The sequence below is a fragment of the Salvelinus namaycush genome, chromosome 10 (assembly GCF_016432855.1).
Source record: "Salvelinus namaycush isolate Seneca chromosome 10, SaNama_1.0, whole genome shotgun sequence".
Lineage (NCBI taxonomy): Eukaryota > Metazoa > Chordata > Actinopteri > Salmoniformes > Salmonidae > Salvelinus > Salvelinus namaycush.
The window spans coordinates 1930338-1951254 of NC_052316.1; the positions used below are offsets into that span (position 1 = coordinate 1930338).

General features: G+C 43.9%; 1 protein-coding gene across 1 annotated transcript in view; it reads left to right on the forward strand.

Moving 5' to 3' along the window:
* ttll7 (tubulin tyrosine ligase-like family, member 7) overlaps positions 1-13874 on the forward strand; it is a 110909-nt gene extending 97035 nt beyond the window's left edge. The window contains exons 15-20 of the mRNA XM_039002058.1: positions 269-503; positions 2708-3006; positions 3817-3951; positions 6669-6749; positions 11814-11974; positions 13697-13874. Coding sequence (XP_038857986.1) covers positions 269-503; positions 2708-3006; positions 3817-3951; positions 6669-6749; positions 11814-11974; positions 13697-13874 — 1089 coding nt within the window. The remainder of the gene's footprint in view (positions 1-268; positions 504-2707; positions 3007-3816; positions 3952-6668; positions 6750-11813; positions 11975-13696) is intronic.
* The last annotated feature ends 7043 nt before the right edge of the window (positions 13875-20917 follow it).

Sequence of the window (20917 nt, forward strand, 5' to 3'; positions counted from 1 at the left end):
ACACAGTCATACACTTACACACATAGTCATACACTGACACACACACACACCGATGCACACGCGTATTTGTAGACACATGAACACTCACACTGACACACACACACACGTACGGGCCCGTGGTGTCACCTCTGCTTCTCACAGTGACGGACGGTAATTGGCTAGGGTTGAAGGGTGTGTCTGTGGGTGCTGACATAATCTTCTCTCTCTCACTGTGTGTCCGTGTCTCTCTGTCTGTGTGTCTCTCCTTTTGTGTGTGTGTGTGTGTCAGCCCCTGTCCTCCATGCCTGAGAGCGCCCAGACGCCGTGCGGCAGGAGACAAAGGGAGTATGGAGGCGACGGAGGAGACGCCAGCGGCAGCAGCGTCAACAACAGCAGCTCCGAGGAGGGCCCTGAAGAGGAGGATGACAGGGAGGATGAGAGGGAAGGAGGGAAGACAAGGGAGAAAAAGAGTGTCTCTTACGACCTGGGAGAGAACAAGTATAAGTCGTCGCCGGAGCGCTCAGGTGAGGAGGAGAGGAGGAGAGCAACCCATACACGCACCGAAACACACAAATGCACAGGCGTACACGCACAGAGACACAGACAGAGACCCGAGACACGCACAGAAACACACAAATGCACATGCGTACACGCACAGAGACACAGACAGAGACACGCACAGAAACACATACACACACTCCTTCCCCCTTCACACACACACACCCTCGTAAAATGGAGGAGGGGGTCTGGGAATGTCTTTATTAGCAATCAGAGGCCTCTTCTATAAGAAGGGCATTTCACAGACATTCTCTCCATTTCCTCCTTTCTTGGACTGCTTCCCATATTCTCTGTAGAGTGCACTACTTTTGACCAGAGCCCTATGGGCCCTGGTCAAAAGTAGTGCACTAAGTTTATATAGGGAATAGGGTTCCATTTGGGATGTAGTCCTGGTATATTGGGGAGAAGGCTGTTTTATGAGAGGGCTCTCTCTGGCCATGATGCCTTCCAGATGACTACAAGGGTCCAATGATTACTAAAACAAACTTGTGTCACACACGTGCACGCATACAGACACACACTTAGGCTGTCCTATACACGCAGGCAGGCAGGGAGGTTGGTAAGTAGGTAGGTGCCCATGCACGTACACGCACACACGTACACACCTTTTCTCTCTAATACACGTGTGCAAATACTCATAGGCATTAGACACATGATTGCTCTATGTTACCCTCACACACACATACACACTCTCTCTCTCTCTCGCTCTCTCTCGCTCTTTCTCTCCAGCATGCCAAGTTCCTAGATATACTGCAGTGTTGGGTTTTGGTGGTGTCGGCCAGGTCCCGGTCTAGCTAAATTAGTGATGTAAATCTGCACAATGCATTTGTTTACCTAATTAATACATGAAACAGGCTAAATCCATATTTTTTAATTAGGGTCATCGTCTGATGATGGCTCTATGGGAAGGCTTTTCATTCTACTAGTTGTCGTGTGTGTGTGTGTGTGTGTGTGTGTGTGTGTGTGTGTGTGTGTGTGTGTGTGTGTGTGTGTGTGTGTGTGTGTGTGTGTGTGTGTGTGTGTGTGTGTGTGTGTGTGTGTGTGTGTGTGTGTGTGTAATGGAGGGAGATAGAGAGGCTTGTGACTTACCTTGAAAACTCTTTCAGCAAATTGGCCTGAAATGTACTCTTCGGGAAACTAGAGGGAAAGATTGATAAGTTGGACATTCCTACAGGTTTTATAAGCTAATGTGTCTTTTCCACCAAGTTTCAAAGTCCCAGTCCAGGTAGCGAAAACACACAGAAATCTATTTGTGTGTTGCATTGTGAAATATTGGGTGGTTTTCTGCTCGAGCATTATATTTTCCATTAGGGGTATATCCCAAATGGCACCCTATTCCATATATAGTGTACTACTTTTGACCAGAGTCCAATGGGCCCTAGTCAAAAGTAGAGCACTACATAGGAAATATGGGGCCATTTTGTACACAGCCTAGGTCTAGAATGAAGGACAAAGAAGTGATTTGGCTGGATTTGAGGGGCTGCTCTTCGCTGGAGTGACTTTGCCTCCGCCTACCGACTCCATAAGCGCCCATCTGGGGGCGGCCTCAGCTAAGCCCTATAATGTGGCCGATTTGGCAAGTTCCGTGCTCAAGGTTCGCCGGTGCAGGAGCAACACACACACACACACACACACACACACACACACACACACATACAGTCTCATGTCCAGACACACACACATATACGAGCAGACGCACACACATGCACACACACCTTCATCTCCAGGCTTACACACACACACTGGGCTGGCTGGACGTGCTGCTGGAGGTGGTTCAAGCTCCGTGGTCCTGGGGAGGTTCTGTGGCTGTGACTGGGCTGGATGGGCCCGCTGCCCTGCTCTCTAATCCGGGCCTGAGGAGGGAAGAGAGCAGCCGGCCCACAGCCACAGAAACACATGCTTTAGTGATTAATGAAAGCCACATTCAATAGGCCACCACGTCGGGTCCCGGGAATGGGACTTCGAATGCCACACTTCATTTCCTACGATGGAATGAAAGTGGACAGTATGAAAAGCAGAGCATGAGAGGACAGATGAGAGGGGGAGAAAAAGAGAGAGAGAGAAGTGAGAGAGTTCCCTTTCTTTGGACTAAGTTATTTAGGTCACCACTTTATTCCTTCATTTCGTGTAATCTTTTTTCCTTCTCCTTTTCTTCATCCCTCTCTCTCAGGACGGGTTCACTGGAAACCTCTGATGAAGCCGGTCAAGGCCGGCCTCTCTGCCTCCTCCTCTCCGACCCTCTCTGGGCCAATCAGACGCTCCATCTCCTGCCCGCGTTCTATATCCTCCCTGGCCGCCCAGTCACCCACCAATGAGACGCGAGCCTCGCTGGCCAGGCCCTCCGTTTCTGCGGCGACGGCCCTCGTTAGGCCAAGCTCCGCTTCTCTGCGCTCTCATTCGCTCAGCCGCAGCGGCTCCACCCACAGGGTGCCGCACAGCAGTAGTCTAGGTACCATCCACGCTAACATGGTGAGTTACAAACACACACACACACACACACACACTTATCATTACACTTTCTACAATCACACTTTCTACACTCTCTGTCTCCTGCTCTTTTTCCCCCTCCCTTGGGAGCATACAGTAGGCTACCATTACCATACCATATAGTGCCTGACGAAACCTTTCAAGTTGCTAAAACTATCTCCACATTCTGTGGATGGCCCTTCTTTGGATGAGGCCCTGTGCTGTGCGGCTCTAAGCCTGTACAGATAGCTGTTTCCCTAACCCAATGTAGCTCTGTGTCTGGCCTCTCTTGACACACACACACATTATGCCCATTCTCTTTATATGCCCAGTCTCAGTCTGTTCCTGGAGGCCTCAGCGATATGGACTCTGATGAGCTGGAGTGCTCTCCAATTACCATGGCCACACTGTCTTCTCTCGCTCTGTCTTTCTCTGTCTCTGTCTCTCTTTCCCTCTTTCTTTTTCTGTCTCTCTCGTCTCTCTTTCTACCCCATCTCTCTCTCTAGCTCTCTGCTCTCTGAGATCTCAGCTGAAACCCATGATGAAAAGCATTTCAACCCCATTCATGTTCTTTTCTCTCCTCTCTTTCCTTTGTGTGTCTGACCCGTGTGTGTGTGTGTGTGTGTGTGTGTGTGTGTGTGTGTGTGTGTGTGTGTGTGTGTGTGTGTGTGTGTGTGTGTGTGTGTGTGTGTGTGTGTGTGTGTGTGTGTGTGTGTGTGTGTTTGACCTATATGTGTGTCTGTCGGGCCTGTATTTATTTATTTTGTTCATTTGTTTGGCTTATGTATGTGTTTTGAACATTTGTGTGTGCAGGGTGATCCCGTGCTGATCCTGAGGAGTAAAGACCAGGAGACAGAGCTGACAAGACAGAGCCTGGCCGCTCTCAGCGCCATGAGGATCCGCTTCCCGGGGAAGACTGAGGAGGAGGCCGAGGCTGTTCTGGATGAGGTGTGTGTGAAAGTATATACAGCGTATCTCCAAAGAGAGACAATGACCAGAGCCAACCATAGAGTATGCGACTATTCCTGACCTCCCAGCCCCTCCACAATGGCCTCCTGACTGCCTATTGTCTTTGAAAACTCCCTCATGGCCAAAACGTGGGCAGCAGAAAGCCTCACTGTATTCCCCTCAGCGCATGTGTATTTGTCAATGCCTCTTTCCCCCTGGACGGATCGCCTCCGCTACATCGGTGTCGAGGTCGTGTGACACAGTTGCAGTTCCAGCCGTTCCGCTAATAAACTCTTAACAGGTGCGCAGATGAGCAGCCGCACCTGGCTGCCTCGTTACCTCACTCGTGAGATGACAGTGTGAAAATAGTGAGCCACCGTGGTTGACTGTGAACTTTAAGCTGCAATATGTCACTTTTTGGGCGACCTGACCAAATTCGCATAGAAATGTGAGGTATAGGTCTGTCATTCGCATTTGAAACCAAGTCTAAGAAGCCATAGATCTGTTCAATGTGCGTTATTTCTATGCTTCCCGTGCTTAAGTTTAGTTTTTGTCTTTTACTTTCAGTTTTGTACACCAGCTTCAAACAGCTGAAAATACAGTATTTTTGGTTATTAAAAATATATTTCACAGCAGTTTAGATGGTACAATGATTCTCTACACTTGCTTGTTTTGTCACATAAAATAAAATTAGACAAACTATTAGAATTTTAGCAACCAGGAAATATTATATTGCACCTTAAAAAAAATGTTATATTCATAGTTGACTATATTCAAAACGTTGCAAGCAACTTGCTCCTACCTACTGAGTCACACAGTATGTCTCAAATGGCACCCTATTCTCTTCCCCACTGCATTTCAAACATAGCGATTGGTAAAATAGCAAGGTTAGCGTCGTAATAGAGAATACATCAAGTGTGTGCGTGTTAATGTAAATTAGGTGTCAGTTTGATTTCATATAGGTTCAGCTCAGTTTCAGTTTAACACTTTCCCCTCACAGCCCGTCATCCCGTCTACGGGTTGAACATGGCAGATTTTATCATTGATAAGCGCCTAAATTGGAACGCGGTGGCTGTACAGTAACATGCTTTTACATGACATCAGAGCTCAGGTTCTCTGCTTCACAGCGCTGTATGGGTTTTGACTGAGAGCCGTTATAAACCTGAGCACCACGCGTGACACGAAGATGCTCCATCCCTCCCGCTAATTGAGCTACTTTTGCGCATTTGTTGTTGTCTGAGTGAAGGAAATGCTATACATTTAGAGGAGTCGATGTGTTTTGAAAGATAAGATGTTGAGGATAATATTATTTAAAAAATACCGCTTTGATGTCATGCAAGAAAGCCACACACCCATGAGTCCAAATGTGCACTTCACATTTCCATATTTCAAAACTCATGTCATTTACAGTATCAACATTTATGATCGTTATGGTTGATCCACAGTTAGAAGGATGACACGCATTATACCCCAGGTTCTCCTGAACAGAATGAGCCTACGTTTGTCACATTGTGCAGATAATTTGCGCCAGAACACGCACTTGAATGCAAACATGACTCCATGCTACAGTCTTAGGAAAAAAAAATATGCTATCTAGAACCTAAAAGTTTTCTTCGGATCTCCCCATAGGAGAACCCTTTGAAGAGTCTTTTTTGGTTCCAGATAGAACCCTCTTGGTTCCAGGAAGAATCTGGATCAGGTGGGCATAAATTAAAAGCTTATTCTATTGCCAACGTGTGTATACAATCTTTCAAAAAATGTCAATGAATATTATTCTAATGTTACTGAATGTATCAAGAGTATTTTCAGATTTTGTTATTGACAAATGCTGTGAAAATGCACATAAAATCAACAGTGTAATGTTTGAATTTAGTCTTGTGTCAGGTGAACTGTTGTGTCCTCATCTTTGGTCTGATAATTTCCCCATTGTAAAGTTTTCTCTTTCATTTGCTACCATGGTCAATCATATGGTTTTTATAGTTCTTCTGTTCGAAACATTTCAATTTGGCCCTATCCATATAGGCCAATTTCGACGAGTGTAAGGGGTTAAGGCCTTTCTTCACTGGACACATTCAGTCACACCATAAAAGAAGAAAAAAAAAAAAAAATGCAGGTCAATTATAACCGTCCTAACACCAGACTCCACAGATTGACAGACGGCCATAGACTGTGAAAAGGTGCGGTGGTCTGAGGCGGCCGGGTCTATAGAATATAGTTTTGGGTCGTGCGTCTTGGATGAAAAGGCCTATTCGGTTGCAGCCGGCCTTGTTCGCGGTTCCCGGCGTCTCTACCGCAAGACATTGATTTAGTCTCCAAGGCACAACGCAAATGCAGACCCCGAACTGTTTGAATACTTGAGTAACAATACCCCGCCGCTTCCATGGGCTGATTGCTGAACATGAGGGATGAGATGGAGAGGGAGAATAGAAATGGGAGAGAAATTGTTTTTTGCTTCCATGAGCTGATTGCTGAGAACGGGGGGGATGAGTGAGAGAGAGAAAGCTAGAGAAAGAGAGAAAATCACACACACACACACATATAGGAAAAGGAGATCATTTTAATTTTTGTCTCCTTTCTTTGCAAAATGCTGCGCGGGGGTCTAAGTTTTTGTTCAAAGGCTACTCCTCTTTGCACAATGTCCCAACTGGTGAATAATACAGTTATTGTTGAGTTATTGTTGCAGATTGTTGATTTTATTCTGTGCTTTTCTCTCTCAGATACTAGACAACTGGAAGTACCACAAACCCAAAGTGGCCTCTTACTGGCTGGTGAAGTTGGATTCCACCAAACAAAGGAAGGTGAGTCTCATCAAAGCCACTATCCTGATTTGGATAGTGGCTCTTGATTCATAATGAAGATGATGAAATGATAATGAAAGATAATGAAATGTGCCCACTCTTTTATAACCTACAGTATATGGGTATACAGTATATCATTTATTTAAATTGTCATTGAACAGCTGTAAATATTGGAGATTATACCTTTAATGCTTGTATTTATTGTCATATTGAGACATTTGGTACCAGCATTTCTGTGCAGATTTATTAGTGTGCAGATTTATTAGTGAATGCTATCAAAAACATTTCATTCCATGCATTTCATTCCAAAAACTTGCTCCTCCCTTCTGGCCTCGCCATTCAGTCCCCTCGACAGATCTGGTTAGGTGAAAGCAATATGGTGGAAACTAGGAGGATCAGATCTGTTCAGGGGAGTGAATGATGACTGAGGGGGAGGGAGCAAGTGGCTATGCCTTGCATCACCGTCGTTGACAGCCTTAGCTAGACGTAGCGAGGAATAACGAGCAGTAAACAAAAACAAAGTCGCATCTGACATGACATGAATGCTGTTGATCTCATATGTGGGCTGTGGTGGTGGAATGTGCTGGAATGTATGCTACAGACTCTCTTGTCCCTGGTCCTTTCTAATGAACACCATACATTGGCTGGGCCTGTAGCTATCCTAGCACTCTGCTATCTTATTAGCATTGGAGGCTGCCTAGTGATGGTGGAGGTAGCAGTCAAATAGAGACAGCGTTTTGCTCTATACCCTACGCTAGCCCATTCATAGAGCATCTGTGCCTTTAGAAACGCACATTCTCCTATATCGACACACACACACATATGCCAGCACACACGGGAACACACACACACATCATGGCCATCAGTAATAAGACAAGAAATCAAAGGCTCCACAGCAATAGCAATTACATTGCTCTGAAATGAAAGAGAATGGAAAGGAGGGATGAGGGATCCCTCATTGACCGCCTGCAATCTCTGGTCCCTGTACTTCTCTATCAGCCTTCATCAGATACTGCCTACCTACACACTCCGCCTGATTTCTGTGTGTGTGTGTGTGTGTGTGTGTGTGTGTGTGTGTGTGTGTGTGTGTGTGTGTGTGTGTGTGTGTGTGTGTGTGTGTGTGTGTGTGTGTGTGTGTGTGTGTGTGTGTGTGTGTGTGTGTGTGCGCGTGTGTATTACGTGCTTCTTTTTGCATGCATTTGTGTCTGTGTGTTGCGTGTGCATCGGCTTCCAAGTATACACAGCCACACCTGCCAGCTAAGAAAGAACACTCCCAGTAAACTAGAAACCTCAGGTTAAAACTAGAAAAGTAAGTTTCAGTAGAAACTTTGTCTGCTTGCTCAGCTGACTGAAAGTGTTATGGCAGTGGAAAACTGCTCGTTTTATAGTTATAGGATAGCCTATACGCCCTAATCGATTATAAATATTGCTTTCCAATTATTGAATTGACATCAAATGTAACAACAAGATATCCTACATGTATAGGCTGTAGTTTGATGACTTCCATTAAACCCCAGGCTTGTCCCAAAGGCTTAGACTACAAAATGGTGTAGTTTTCCAGAAGTATTTTTCGCCCCTTAGCGACCACTTTTTATCTCGCGCCTCTGTTGATGATTTTGATCTCACAATGTTGGCAATTCTACAGTGGGAAACAACTCAACTCTATTGGTTTTCTGAGATGAGTGTCTACCCATTATCTACACAGTGAACATATTCCCATACCCCTTGTTCAAAAAATATTTTTGGATTGGACTTTTTACGTTGAATATGATCCGCGATTGCCAGTGACCCTAAGTAGTCCTACAGTAATAATACAGGCATTTACAGATGAGAAAGGGTTTTTAAGTGAAATTGTATAATGTGGTCAGCAGTTGTGGTCAGTAGTTGTGGGGTTGTGGTCTGTAGATGTGTGCTCAGTAGTTGTGTGGTTGTGGTCAGTAGTTATGGTGTAGTTGTGTTGTTGTGGTCAGTAGTTTTGCGGTTCAGTAGTGGTCAGTAGATTTCTTAAAAGACAGAGCTAGCTCGCTAACTAGAGGCTTAAGAAACTTGCTAGCGAGCTAACTAGCTCGCTAGCAAAATTTTTGGCCGTGAGAGCGTGAGAAGAGGGTCAAATGCGTGTCTCACGGCCAATCCACTTCTTATCTCACGCATTGAAAAGTACTGCTTTTATTTTTTCTGATTAGTTCATGATGTTAAATTACAGGCGCAGATGCTCCAATTTCAAAACAAATTGGAGCATCTGCGCCTGTAATTTAACATCATGAGCGGAACCTATCATTGCCCTGTCTTGCCACAGCGCGGTGAACCGCAGCACATTGAAGCATACAGTATTATTGGTCTATTTATGTAAGGTATCAATGTAACGTCTGTTCTCCTCCTCGTCTGAGGAGGAGCATGGATCGGACCAAAACGCAGCTTTTGTGGAATACATAATGAATTTATTTAAACAAGACGAACACGAAGCACACTTGATAAATTACAAAATAACAAAAACGACGTAGACCGACCTGGACATGAGAACTTACAGACAACGAAGAACGCACGAACAGGAACAGACTAAACAAACGAAACAGTCCCGTGTGGTACATACACAGACACGGAAGACAATCACCCACAAACAAACGGTGTGAACAGCCTACCTTAACATGGTTCTCAATCAGAGGAAACGTCAAACACCTGCCCCTGATTGAGAACCATATAAGGCTAATTAACCAATGAACCTAAACATAGAAACACATAACATAGAATGCCCACCCAGCTCACGTCCTGACCATACTAAACAAAGACAAAATAAAGGAAATAAGGTCAGGAACGTGACAATCAAGGAGATTAGATGCATGTTTTAAACAAATGCTGCTCAAGATTAGAGTGGAGATGAATGGAGAGAGAGAACGTTCTCTTCTGAGTTTATAAAAGTGTAAAAGGAGTAGCACAGTGACACTGTTTTGTGTACAATGTTGCTGTTACTCCCGTCCCTATTGCAGAATGCAGCCTTTTGACAGCATGTACTAAAGTCGATTTCATCCACACTTGCATTAGTCCCCTCGTTTGGTGATTGGCATTTAGGCTGTGACAACGAAAAGGCAGAATACAGTATGTTTTAGCAGGGAAGTTTGGTATGGTGACCTGATCATTTGGTCAAATAGATTGTGAACCCAAAAGTGTAAGTTTGATTCAAAAAAGAATTTGGTTAGGGTGTAGGGGCACGTTTACGTAATCTTGTCTTCATGAGATGTTTTCTATTTACAGATCTTATTTAGGGGCTTCATAGCGAAGGGGGTGAATACATATGCATGCACCAGTTTTCATTTTTGTATTTAATTTTTTTAACAAGTAATTTTTTTCATTTCACTTCACCAATTTGGACTATTTTGTGTTTGTCCAGTACATGAAATCCAAATAAAAATCAATTTAAATTACAGGTTGTAATGCCACCATTACAAAAATGGTGGCGCCAAGGGGGATGAATACTTTTGCAAGGCACTGTATTTTATTTAGTCTGATCAGTGGAACAATTCTCATTCTTTACATTGGGCTAAAACACAAAAGTACTGCTCTTGTCAGCGAGAACACTACTGATTACACTACAGTGTAATCACATATTTGAAATCTGATGTGCCTAGTTGTGTCTTTGAAAATGAATTATATGAGGCTATGTATTTTTGCAGCCATTCATGGACAGTTTTGAATACAAATAAGCATTGGATATTAAATGCTCCAGGAATCAAATATAATTTTTGACATTTTAGTATTGTGCACATGCTAGGCAGAGATTGTATGGTGGGTCACAACTCAGAAACGCTTCATATTTGTCTATGTCGAGTAAGACTATGGCAATGATCTTCAACTAGTAGGCATAAACCAGCTGAATTTTGATATTCATTCGATTTTTCTTGAAGGTTGGGTGATTTTGAGAAACACCCAGCACTTGGGAAACATAGATCAGGGGTGGCCAACCCTCCTGGAGAGCAAGCAGGATTTTGTAAAAAAAAAAATATATATATATATATGGTTTTTTTAAATTAGCATACTTTAAATTTCATCCCCCAAAAAGTCAAAGTAAGAATGTCGTCGAATTATGAGTGTTCATTTCAAACATCCTGAATACACCTGACCTGTGGTTTTTATTACAATACAATTCACCCTGGTCATAGGCCTAAACCATGTCAAAATACATAGAATTGCAGGAAATGAGCTTGAAAACAGTGCAATGTTCCACCGCCTAAGAGTTGTGCCACTGAAATTCACAGCAAATCACATCCCGAGCTCTCTTCAAAAGTTGGCAGCCCTATAAACGGCTTATTTTATCAGTAAAAAAAAGAATTATTAGGACTATAGGAAACATCAAGTATTGAACTTACAAGTGTTATTTTGACAATATTTGCGTACTTCAGCTTATAAAAGGAGTTACTTGTTCATATAAAACGGGTTGCTGAGTTGCTAGGCAATTACGTTTAGTTTTGAACCACCATGTTAACTAATGGGAGTTTTTGGAATGACAAAAAGTTAACTATTATACCTCCTCTGATGATGATTTTTGCAGGGTTTGTAATTTGGAGTGTTCTGTATCGTAAAAGGTGTATCAATAGCAATGTTTCAAAAATGTAATATTTTGGTCACCCAAGACCTCCGTGTTAAAATTAGCATTTTTAAGTGATTATATATTTTTTTAAGTATGATGACTATAAAAATCATATGTCAGCAACTCTCTGCACATTATACAGTTAAATGGTATGTTTCACATAAAAGCTGCAGGAGGAGTAGCGGTGGGAATAATAATAATAATAAGAAGAAGTAATTGAAGTATGACGAATAACAGTAGTGTGTTGCTTTGGAAGCACACTCTTAATTAATTATTGTGTTGCGGTGGTCTTTCATGCTGTCCCTCTGGCGTCTGTTGAAACCTTGATTTATTTAGATTTTCTTTCTCTCCCTCCCTCTATTTTGTACGTTTTTTTTTTTTTTCATGTTTGATGAAGTTTCTTGACATCGTACGTACTAACGTTTTTTCTCTTCCTATCACTTTCCCTTTTTTTCCGTCTGTTTCTTTAATGTCTGGTGAAGGTTCTGGACATCGTCCGTACCAACGTACGCTCGGTGCTGCAGCGGCTTTGGAGGGAGCCGGACGTGGACAGTTTACATTTGTATCGCCTTTTCAACCGCGTCTTTAACCGACTGCTCTGGAGCCACGGACAGGGCCTGTGGAACTTGTTCTCCAACACTGGGTAGGTCTCTTTCTCTCTCTTGTTGCCTCTCTGAATCAATCTCTCTTTCTCATTCTCTTTCTGTCTCTGTCTGTCAATCTCTCTCTCAATACCTGATTTCTCTTCAATACTTGGTACACTGCAGTGCTCAATCCCATATCGACCTCCACCCACTATCCCCTATGCGCCTGCAAAGATATGAGAGTATTAACAATATGGTAATACCTCCACCTCGTCCTCTGATAGACTAAGTGGAGTTTTCACCATTGTTCTTACACCTTTCCAATTCTCTCAGATCACCCCAAGTGCATAGAGGGTAGGAACTATGGATCGATTTGGGATTGTGCGTGTCTTTTTCTGCCTTGTTAAGTGCATATTTCAGTAACAAATGTCCAGGAAGTATATAGCAATCAAGTATGTAACAACTGAAATCCATGCTACATACAGCATGATGATATCAGCATTTGTTAGGCTCCACATTCTGCCCAATGCATATTTGAATGACAGCTGGTGCACTTATTGACAGGCCCAGCCATGCACTGCTGTGGAGATGGCAGACAGACAGACTGGCAGACATCCGGACAGACAGACAGGCAGACCGTATAGACAGACAGGGTAGACAGACAGTCCCTCTCATCCTGAAAAGAGCTACAGGGATGAAAGCAACACGTGTCTATCAGAGTCGAGACACATTTCTCAGTCTGCATAATGTGGCCACAGATCTTGTTTTCTTATCATCGGGGCTTTTTATGTGTCAGAAAGAAAGGAAGGAAGGAAGGAAGGAAGGGCTAAAGTAGGTCCCGTACTCTTCTTTCCTCACTCACTTCTGTTTGTAGAAAGGTCCTTTGATGTCTCTCCCGACTTTTTTTTGTGTGCCATTTTTGTGCCGACTGTAAGTGGCTTTCTACATAGTGACTCATCTCACTGCATCCTTATAGAAACACACACACTCCTATTCACATATCTACAGACACACACACACACACATACATTATATTATATCATCTTCAAGAGCCAGCTGTGGTGCAGCCAGCTTCTCATCTCGTTGCTGATAAAGGTTCAACCTTTTCCTCCCTCTCCATATTCTTTTTGTAAGCAGTTAGCAGCGCTCGTCGTGGGGGGCTACGTGGGTTTTTGTATAGCTGCCCCGCAACTGCCACAGCTGGTAATTGATTGTCAATGACCGAGTGCGCCGTACTGTAGCCTTGTTCGAGTCAGTGAGTGGCTTTATTTCACTTGATGAGAGTCCGAGTCTCCGGGTGGATTAGCCAGCAGATGCGGCTCAGGCACCACATGCTGCGTGCGTCTAATTAGGGAGCGCGCTCCGGAGGACGTGGGCCGCCGTAGCCACAGGATAAAGGGCCCGGCGTCATGCAGCGTTGGAGCCCACCACGCTACTCGCTAAGACCAGGCGGTGTAAACGTACACTCGAGATCCACGAGACCCCTCGTTTGATATTTCATCTGAGCAACTTCGACAATCAAACGCCGCCGCGACTATTGCGGTCGGAATTTGAAAAGGGCTTTGAAAGAGAAAGAAGAAAAAACTGTCTCTAAACCGTTCAAAAACCCAAAGAATTGAGAGGGAGAGGAGAGACATTAAAACGCCCCGACCCCTCAGTTCTCTCACAGTTCTGAGCGCCTCACAGTCGGGGGGAACGGCCAGTGTGATAAAGGGGGTTAAATGTACAGCATTTGTTTTATCCCCTCTTATGTCTTTGTGCCTGTGTGTTCTGTGGCGCAGCTCGTCGTGGGAGACCATCTTCAGTAAGAGCAGCGAGGTGGTGTCGCAGCAGGAGCTCCAGTGCTGCCAGAGGCTGGTGCAGCTGTGCAGAGACTGCCTCCTCGTTGTCTACAAATTTGTCTCCGAGTCCCGGGGCTCGCTCACCGGCCTCAGCCCCGAATGGGACGACACTAGGTGAGGATCAACGTCCATTCTTCCTTTGTTTTCTACTGATGAAACAAATCATTTTTGCAACTGATATGCTTCCGTCTTGAGTTGTAAAATTCTATACACTTTTCAAAAAATCTTGGTTGGAGGTAGAAACGTTCCTGATGTTCCTGGGTTTTTCCCGAAATCCTGGTTGGAGGTAGAAACTTTCCCAGTTCCCAGGTTTTACAGAATTCCTGGTTGGAGGTCTCTATGCTAATTCCCCTCCTGATTCTGGGAAGCCTCCAAACGGGATTTCTGAAAAAACCTGTGAAATGAAGGAATTCTTTGCTCCAACTCCCAATATGGAGTTGTTAGTGAGAGAACACACAAGACTTGGACAACGTTATGATTCCCATTGGGTATTGCAATGTTTCGAATCTCAGACCTGATGAAAATTCTAGTAGGGATCAGAATGTTACGCAAGTGTTGTGCACCACACCACTACATCATTATTTTTTTCATTCATTTTCCTTCTCTATCTAGCACCTGAACCAAGTGGTATGTGTTTATATTTTCTCTCTCAGTGTTTCTCCTAATAATACCTGGGCTAGGTGGTACCCCCCACTTCCCTGCCTAACTTTGTTGCCCCCCCCCCCCTGCCAAGCTTTAATATTACTACTTAAACCCCCAACACGTCTACCCTTCCTAATCCCTAAAAAAGTATGGTTTTCATTTGAAACTTTCAATGCCGGCAGCTCACAATGTTATTTCCGAACCTTTGTACCCCGAAAAACTCCCCATTCCGCCCTAACTACGATTCTTCACAGGAATCTCACCTGACCAACAACTGACCCCAGCCTCTATACCCCTTCTATAACTCTTCTATTTTTAATGTCGATCCTCATAAGACTTGGTGGGGGATTGGTTTTGAACGTGTAAACTTTTAAGATGCGTCCCAAATGGCACTCTATCACCTACAATACCAGTCAAAAGTTTGGACACACCTACTCATTTTTCTTTATTTCTACTATTTTCTACATTGTAAAATAATAGTGAAGATATCAAAACTTTGAAATAACACATATGGAATCATGTAGTAACCAAAAAAGTGTCAAATAACTCAAAATATATTTTAGATTTTAGATTCTTCAAAGTAGCCACCCTTTGCCTTGATGACAGCTTGGCATTCTCTCAACCAGCTTCACATGGAATGTTTTTACAACAGTCTTGAAAGAGTTCCCACATATGCTGAGCAGGCTGCTTTTCCTTCACTCTGCAGTCCAACTCATTCCAAACCAGCTCAATTGGGTTGATGTTGGGTGATTGTGGAGGCCAGGTCATCTGATGCAGCACTCCATCACTCTACAGCCTGAAGGTGTGTTGGGTCATTGTCCTGTTGAAAAACAAATGATAGTCCCACTAAGCGCAAACCAGATGGGATGGCATATCGCTGCAGAATGCTGTGGTAGCCATGCTGGTTAAGTGTGCGTTGAATTCTAAATACATCACTGACAGTGTCACCAGCAAAGCACCTCCACAGCATGACACCTCCTCCTCTATGCTTCACAGCGAGTACCACACATGCGGATATTATCCGTTCACCTACTCTGCGTCTCACAAAGACACAGCTTTTGGAATCAGAAATCTAACATTTTGACTCATCAGACCAAGGAGAGATTTCCATCGGTCTAATGTCCATTGCTCATGTTTCTTGGCCCAAGCAGGTCTCTTCTTCTTATTGGTTTCCTTTGGTAGTGGTTTCTTTGAAGCAATTCAACCATGAAGGCCTGATTCACTCAGTCTCCTCTGAAAAGTTGATGTTGGGATGTGTCTGTTACTTGAACTCTGTGAAGCTTTTATTTGGGCTGCAGTCTGAGGTGCAGTTAACTCTAATGAACTTATCCTCTGCAGCAGAGGTAACTCTAGGTCTTCCTTTCCTGTGGCGGTCCTCATGAGAGCCAGTTTCATCATAGCGCTTGATGGTTTTTGCGACTGCACTTGAAGAAACTTTCAAAGTTCTTGAAATGGTCTGCATTGACTGACCTTCATGTCTTAAAGTGATGATGGACTGTCGTTTCTCTTTTCTTATTTGAGCTGTTCTTGCCATAATATGGACTTGGTCTTTTACCAAATAGGGCTATCATCTGTATACCACCCCTACCTTGTCACAACACAACTGATTGGCTCAAACGCATTAAGAAGGAAAGAAATTCCACAAATTAACTTTTATCAAGGCACACCTCTTAATTAAAATGAATTCCAGGTGACTTCCTCATGAAGCTGATTGAGAGAATGCCAAGAGTGTGCAAAGCTGTCATCAGGGCAAAGGGTGGCTACTTTGAAGAATCTCAAATATAAAATATACTTTTCTGGTTACTACATGATTCCATATGTGTTATTTCATAGTTTTGATGTCTTCACTATTATTCTACAATGTAGAAAATTGTAAAAATAAAGAAAAACCCTGGAATGAGTAGATGTGTCCAAACTTTTGACTGGTACTATATATATAGTGCACTACTTTTGACCATAGCCTATGGGCCCTGGTCAAAGGTAGTGCACTATATAGGGAATTGGGTGCTATTTGGAACACAAGCTAAGAACACACAGGGCTACAATGTTAACAGGAAGTAATGACCTTGGGATTAGCGTGCAGGTTAGCAAGCCCCCTGAGGCCAGTTTAATTCAATTATGAGCCAGATGAGGCGCGCCACAAATGACCTTACGCCTGCTCCTTCCCCCAGAACGCTTTAGATGATTCATAACCAGCGTATATTTAACAGGCTATCACTTTGTACTTTCTAATTTAGTCATTAAAAAGGGTGGGGGGGTCGTTTTTTTTTTGGATAGGCTGGATTAGGTCCCGATCATCATCATGAAGGGAAAAGTAAAAATGTAACACATACCTACATTAGTTTCCAAAAAAAAGTAACTTTAGCTACTTTGTTAACTGTGCGCTTTCTCCCCTTCCTACAGTAAATAACAACTCCATTCAGATTATTAAGTAGCAGCCTACCTGTTTTTACGCCTGTCCTTCTCATTTGACTTTTAGTTCTGTCATTTTAAATCCCATCTTCCATTGATTAGTTTAGATATCTCCTAATAACTTGAGGCTCTAGCTCTATGACTGTGGCCTAGTGCCAGTTTTATGACTTGTGATTGGACGACAAAAACAGCAAGCTACACACGCCACTGTCATGAAAAGCAAAAGCAGCATAAGTTATAAAAAAATATCTCTTTCTTTGTGGGAGGCATGATGTGGACCATGAATATTGTGAATTCACATGGAGTTGTCTGATTTCTTTCTTATAGTTTTAACAGAAAACCGGCAGTTTAAAGAAAGTGTTTCCATTTGTCACATCCGTAGTCTGGATACACCGACTTAGTCTGCGTTCCAAATGATACCCTTTTCCCTATATCGTGAACTATTTTGGACCAGAGCATAATAGTCGACTGTGTCGAATAATCTCTTTTAAAGAGCTCCATGCCTTATCTTTGAGGAACTTGACGCCTTTCAACGGCAAGAGGCAGGGGTAGGAGTGGGGTGGTGTGTGTATTTGCATGTGTCGGACTAAACAATTCTTTTTAGGGTATTTTGAAGTTTCTATTGACAGGTATTATTTTAGAATATGAGATGGGGAGATAGATGAGAGGGATACAGCATGGAAAAGTGAATGGCGGAACAGATATTGAACCACTCTACCGTCAGGGGAATATGTGGTTCGGCACCAACCAGCCAGCGGCCCACGTTTAGCACTCCTATGGGGAATTCATACATATGAAAGAGAATGAAGCAACCTGCCTGAATTAATACTATTCACCTGCTTAGCCCCTGGGGGGTGTCCTTCCTTCTGTCCATTCAAATAATACATTGGTCTATCTCTCAACTTCCTCTGTGTGTGTGTGTGTGTGTGTGTGTGTGTGTGTGTGTGTGTGTGTGTGTGTGTGTGTGTGTGTGTGTGTGTGTGTGTGTGTGTGTGTGTGTGTGTGTGTGTGTGTGTGTGTGTGTGTGTGTGTGTGCTCACCACGGAAGCTCACCATTGGCTGCTGGAACGGCCACCTCCGCCCATGGCTCTTCTTCCTCTTCCACTGCCTCTTCTTGCTCTGCCATCTCGCCCATTGACGCAGGTCTATGCTCGATTCAGTGACCTCTATTCCTCCCCTCACTCTGGCCTCACCCCTTTGCTGCCTACAGTCTGACTGAGTCCTCACCAGGGTTGATCTCAATATGCTTGGAAAGACCACACGTTCCAAACATCCAAATGTTAGTAGAGACCGCTTGCTAGTTTTGGAGGCAGCTTTATGTTTTCTAGCAAAGAGCAGTGTGGTAGCTGACTATCTGTGAATAAGTTAATTGTTTTGCCCCACAGCTACCGGTAGTCAAGTTAGTTAGCTACCTAGCTAAATGCAGCATTATGTTTGCTATTAAAGAGCAGTGTGGTAGCTAACTAACTGTGAATAAGTTAATTGTTTCTCCCCACAGTTTGCCAAGTTTGTTAGCTAGCTAGCCAAAGGCAGCATTATGTTTGCTAGCGAAGAGCATTGCTGTAGCTAACCGTGAATAAGTGAATAGTTTCACCCCACAGTTAGCCAAGTTAGTTAGTTAGCTAGCTAAAGTTATTTACAGTTAGTTAGCAACTGCTCCTACACTCTTTCACTAGCTACCATAATGCTTTCAAAAACGTGGTAATGAGGTGTCTCCAGTTGTGTTTACACTTTCCAAGTGTATTCCATTTAAATTCAGTCAACTCTGGACAGGAATCGAAATAAAAAATTCAAGAGTCCAAACATCTTGGACCCTTGGACTTTCAATTCATCATCTGAATTTGACTGAAATAAAAATGGAATTGAGCCCTCCCCCAATTCCCCACTGCACACCTTCCTGCTAACTGTGTGTCCCAATAGTCTCAGATAGATTCCTCACCTTGTCTCCTTTTTTCGTCAGACTTAGTCTAAAGGTCAAGACAGCTGACTGGTGAAAGGACAGATTAGAGGTTATGTAGGAAAGGAGGCAAGGAAAGTAAACAAATTGAGACTGTTGGGAAGCAGCCTGTCAACATGCAATCGCAAGAGACTGCGAGCCCTGGCCGGCCAATAACCTAACCTGTGCTTAGCACAGTTTCACAACGATGGCCATCCTTCCTTTGATTCCATCAGACACTTGTGAATGCCCCATGGCCACCATGGGGCTGGTTACGGTTATTTTGTCATTAGCCACATGCTTTGTCTCGATGGGGTGACATTATGTCTGCCTATGAGAAGAGCACCATCTTGCACCTGTCACCTCCTTCTGCTAGCCTGTGACTCATACCCTACTCACTGCCGTTGTGTCTGGACCCCCTGACCTGCATCCTTATGCTGCCTGCTTACCTGACACACACACACACACACACACACTAACGCGCTCGCAAATGCACACATATGCAACACACATGCGCATGCCGAACACACACACACTCACACTCTCGCATACGCATTTTACACGGACATATATTCTGCAGTACACACACACACACACACACTGGAGTGGGTCTCAGTGATGAGAGACTCTCTAACTTAAGCACTTCTCATGGTAGGAGTACAGAGCACACGTGTCAGTGATCACATACAGTAGGTCTGAGAACAGCTATTCTCTTTCTGTGTGGACAGAACATATGGACATAGTCACGCAACAGTATTATTGTGAGCCTAGATGGCTTTTCACGCTAGTGAATTGAACCAAGCCGAACAGACCAAGATGTACTGAGCTGGTCTGGTTACACATCCACCATAGTTGCTTGAATCCAGCTGAAAAGTACAATGTGAATTATTCTGTTCAGTACCGTTAAGGTTTTGGACCTTATTTCATTTTCCCCCCATTTTCTTTTATGAATAACAATCAGGTTAATTGGGTTTTGTCTGTGGAATCGGTCAGATGACCTTCTCCGTACGGTTTTTGATCATGTTCACTTCTTTTACTTAGTCAAGACTCTGTTATTCCGCTCGGCAGTTGTGTCGCTAACAGAGACCTTGAACAGTGCAGGGCCTGTTGGAGGTACTCCACATAATGCAGCGGCGACTTTGGAGCTCGTTCTCTTCACACTGACGATTTGAATTGAAGCAGGGCTCCACAGCAGTGGCTTCTCCTGGACTTTCAACTGGCAGGTTACTGCAAGCAGCTCATCCATGATCAAAAGCCCAGGACCTGGAAGACGTGTTACAGAGGGTCCAATTAACTATCGCCCGCAGAGTGATCAGGGCTCGGAAAGTGTCGGGACCATATCACACGATTGGCCTACCTAGTGTGGACAGAATGTTCTCTGTGTGAATTCATGAGAAATAGAAAGGGAAAATAGTACACACGATCACTAACCACCACCCACAAGCATCACCGCATAGTTCATGTTTGAATTCCATTTCTTGCAGTGGAATTTCCATACATTGGCCAACAAGTGTTCCGTGGAAGAAATATGGTTATGCCTTCCAGGAAGTGTAACACACACCAACGTTTCAGACTGATCCCCTTCAAACACGGTCTAGTGGGTTTGTAATAAAACTCAAACAGAACAGATATCAGATACAGAGGAAAGCCTTCAGGAGAAATCAAAGCTTCTTCCAGAAATGGATCCCTATTCCCTATGTAGTGCACTACTTTTAAACAGATTAGGGAATAGGGTGCCATTTTGGACACAGACCAACATAATCAGAAACGAGGAAAGGGATGAACCCGAAAGGTGACAGAAAATCCTGCAACACCATCCTACTGTAAGTTTTTAAAAGTCAATGTCCCATCGGAAACCATTGTAAGCAGTGCCCCTGAAGTTGCGAGGATGTAGCGAAGCAGTGCAGCAATTCGAGAGGGTATTGGCTAAGTAATCCGCCCTCCCTCGCTCTCCTTCTCTTCCGGCCTTGCTCCATTGAATGGCTGAGCTCCAGAACAGGCCAAGTAGTACTGTGGGTGGGTAGTTTAACAACCGCAATCGAAAGTACCGGCCCACTTGAGTGGTTTTCAAGGACATTCTACTTGAACTAAATGAAGTTAATTTGAATCCTGCCCAACTCTCCTGGGTCTGGCTCTGTTGCGGCAGATGCCCTCGACGCAGCAAGTCTTTT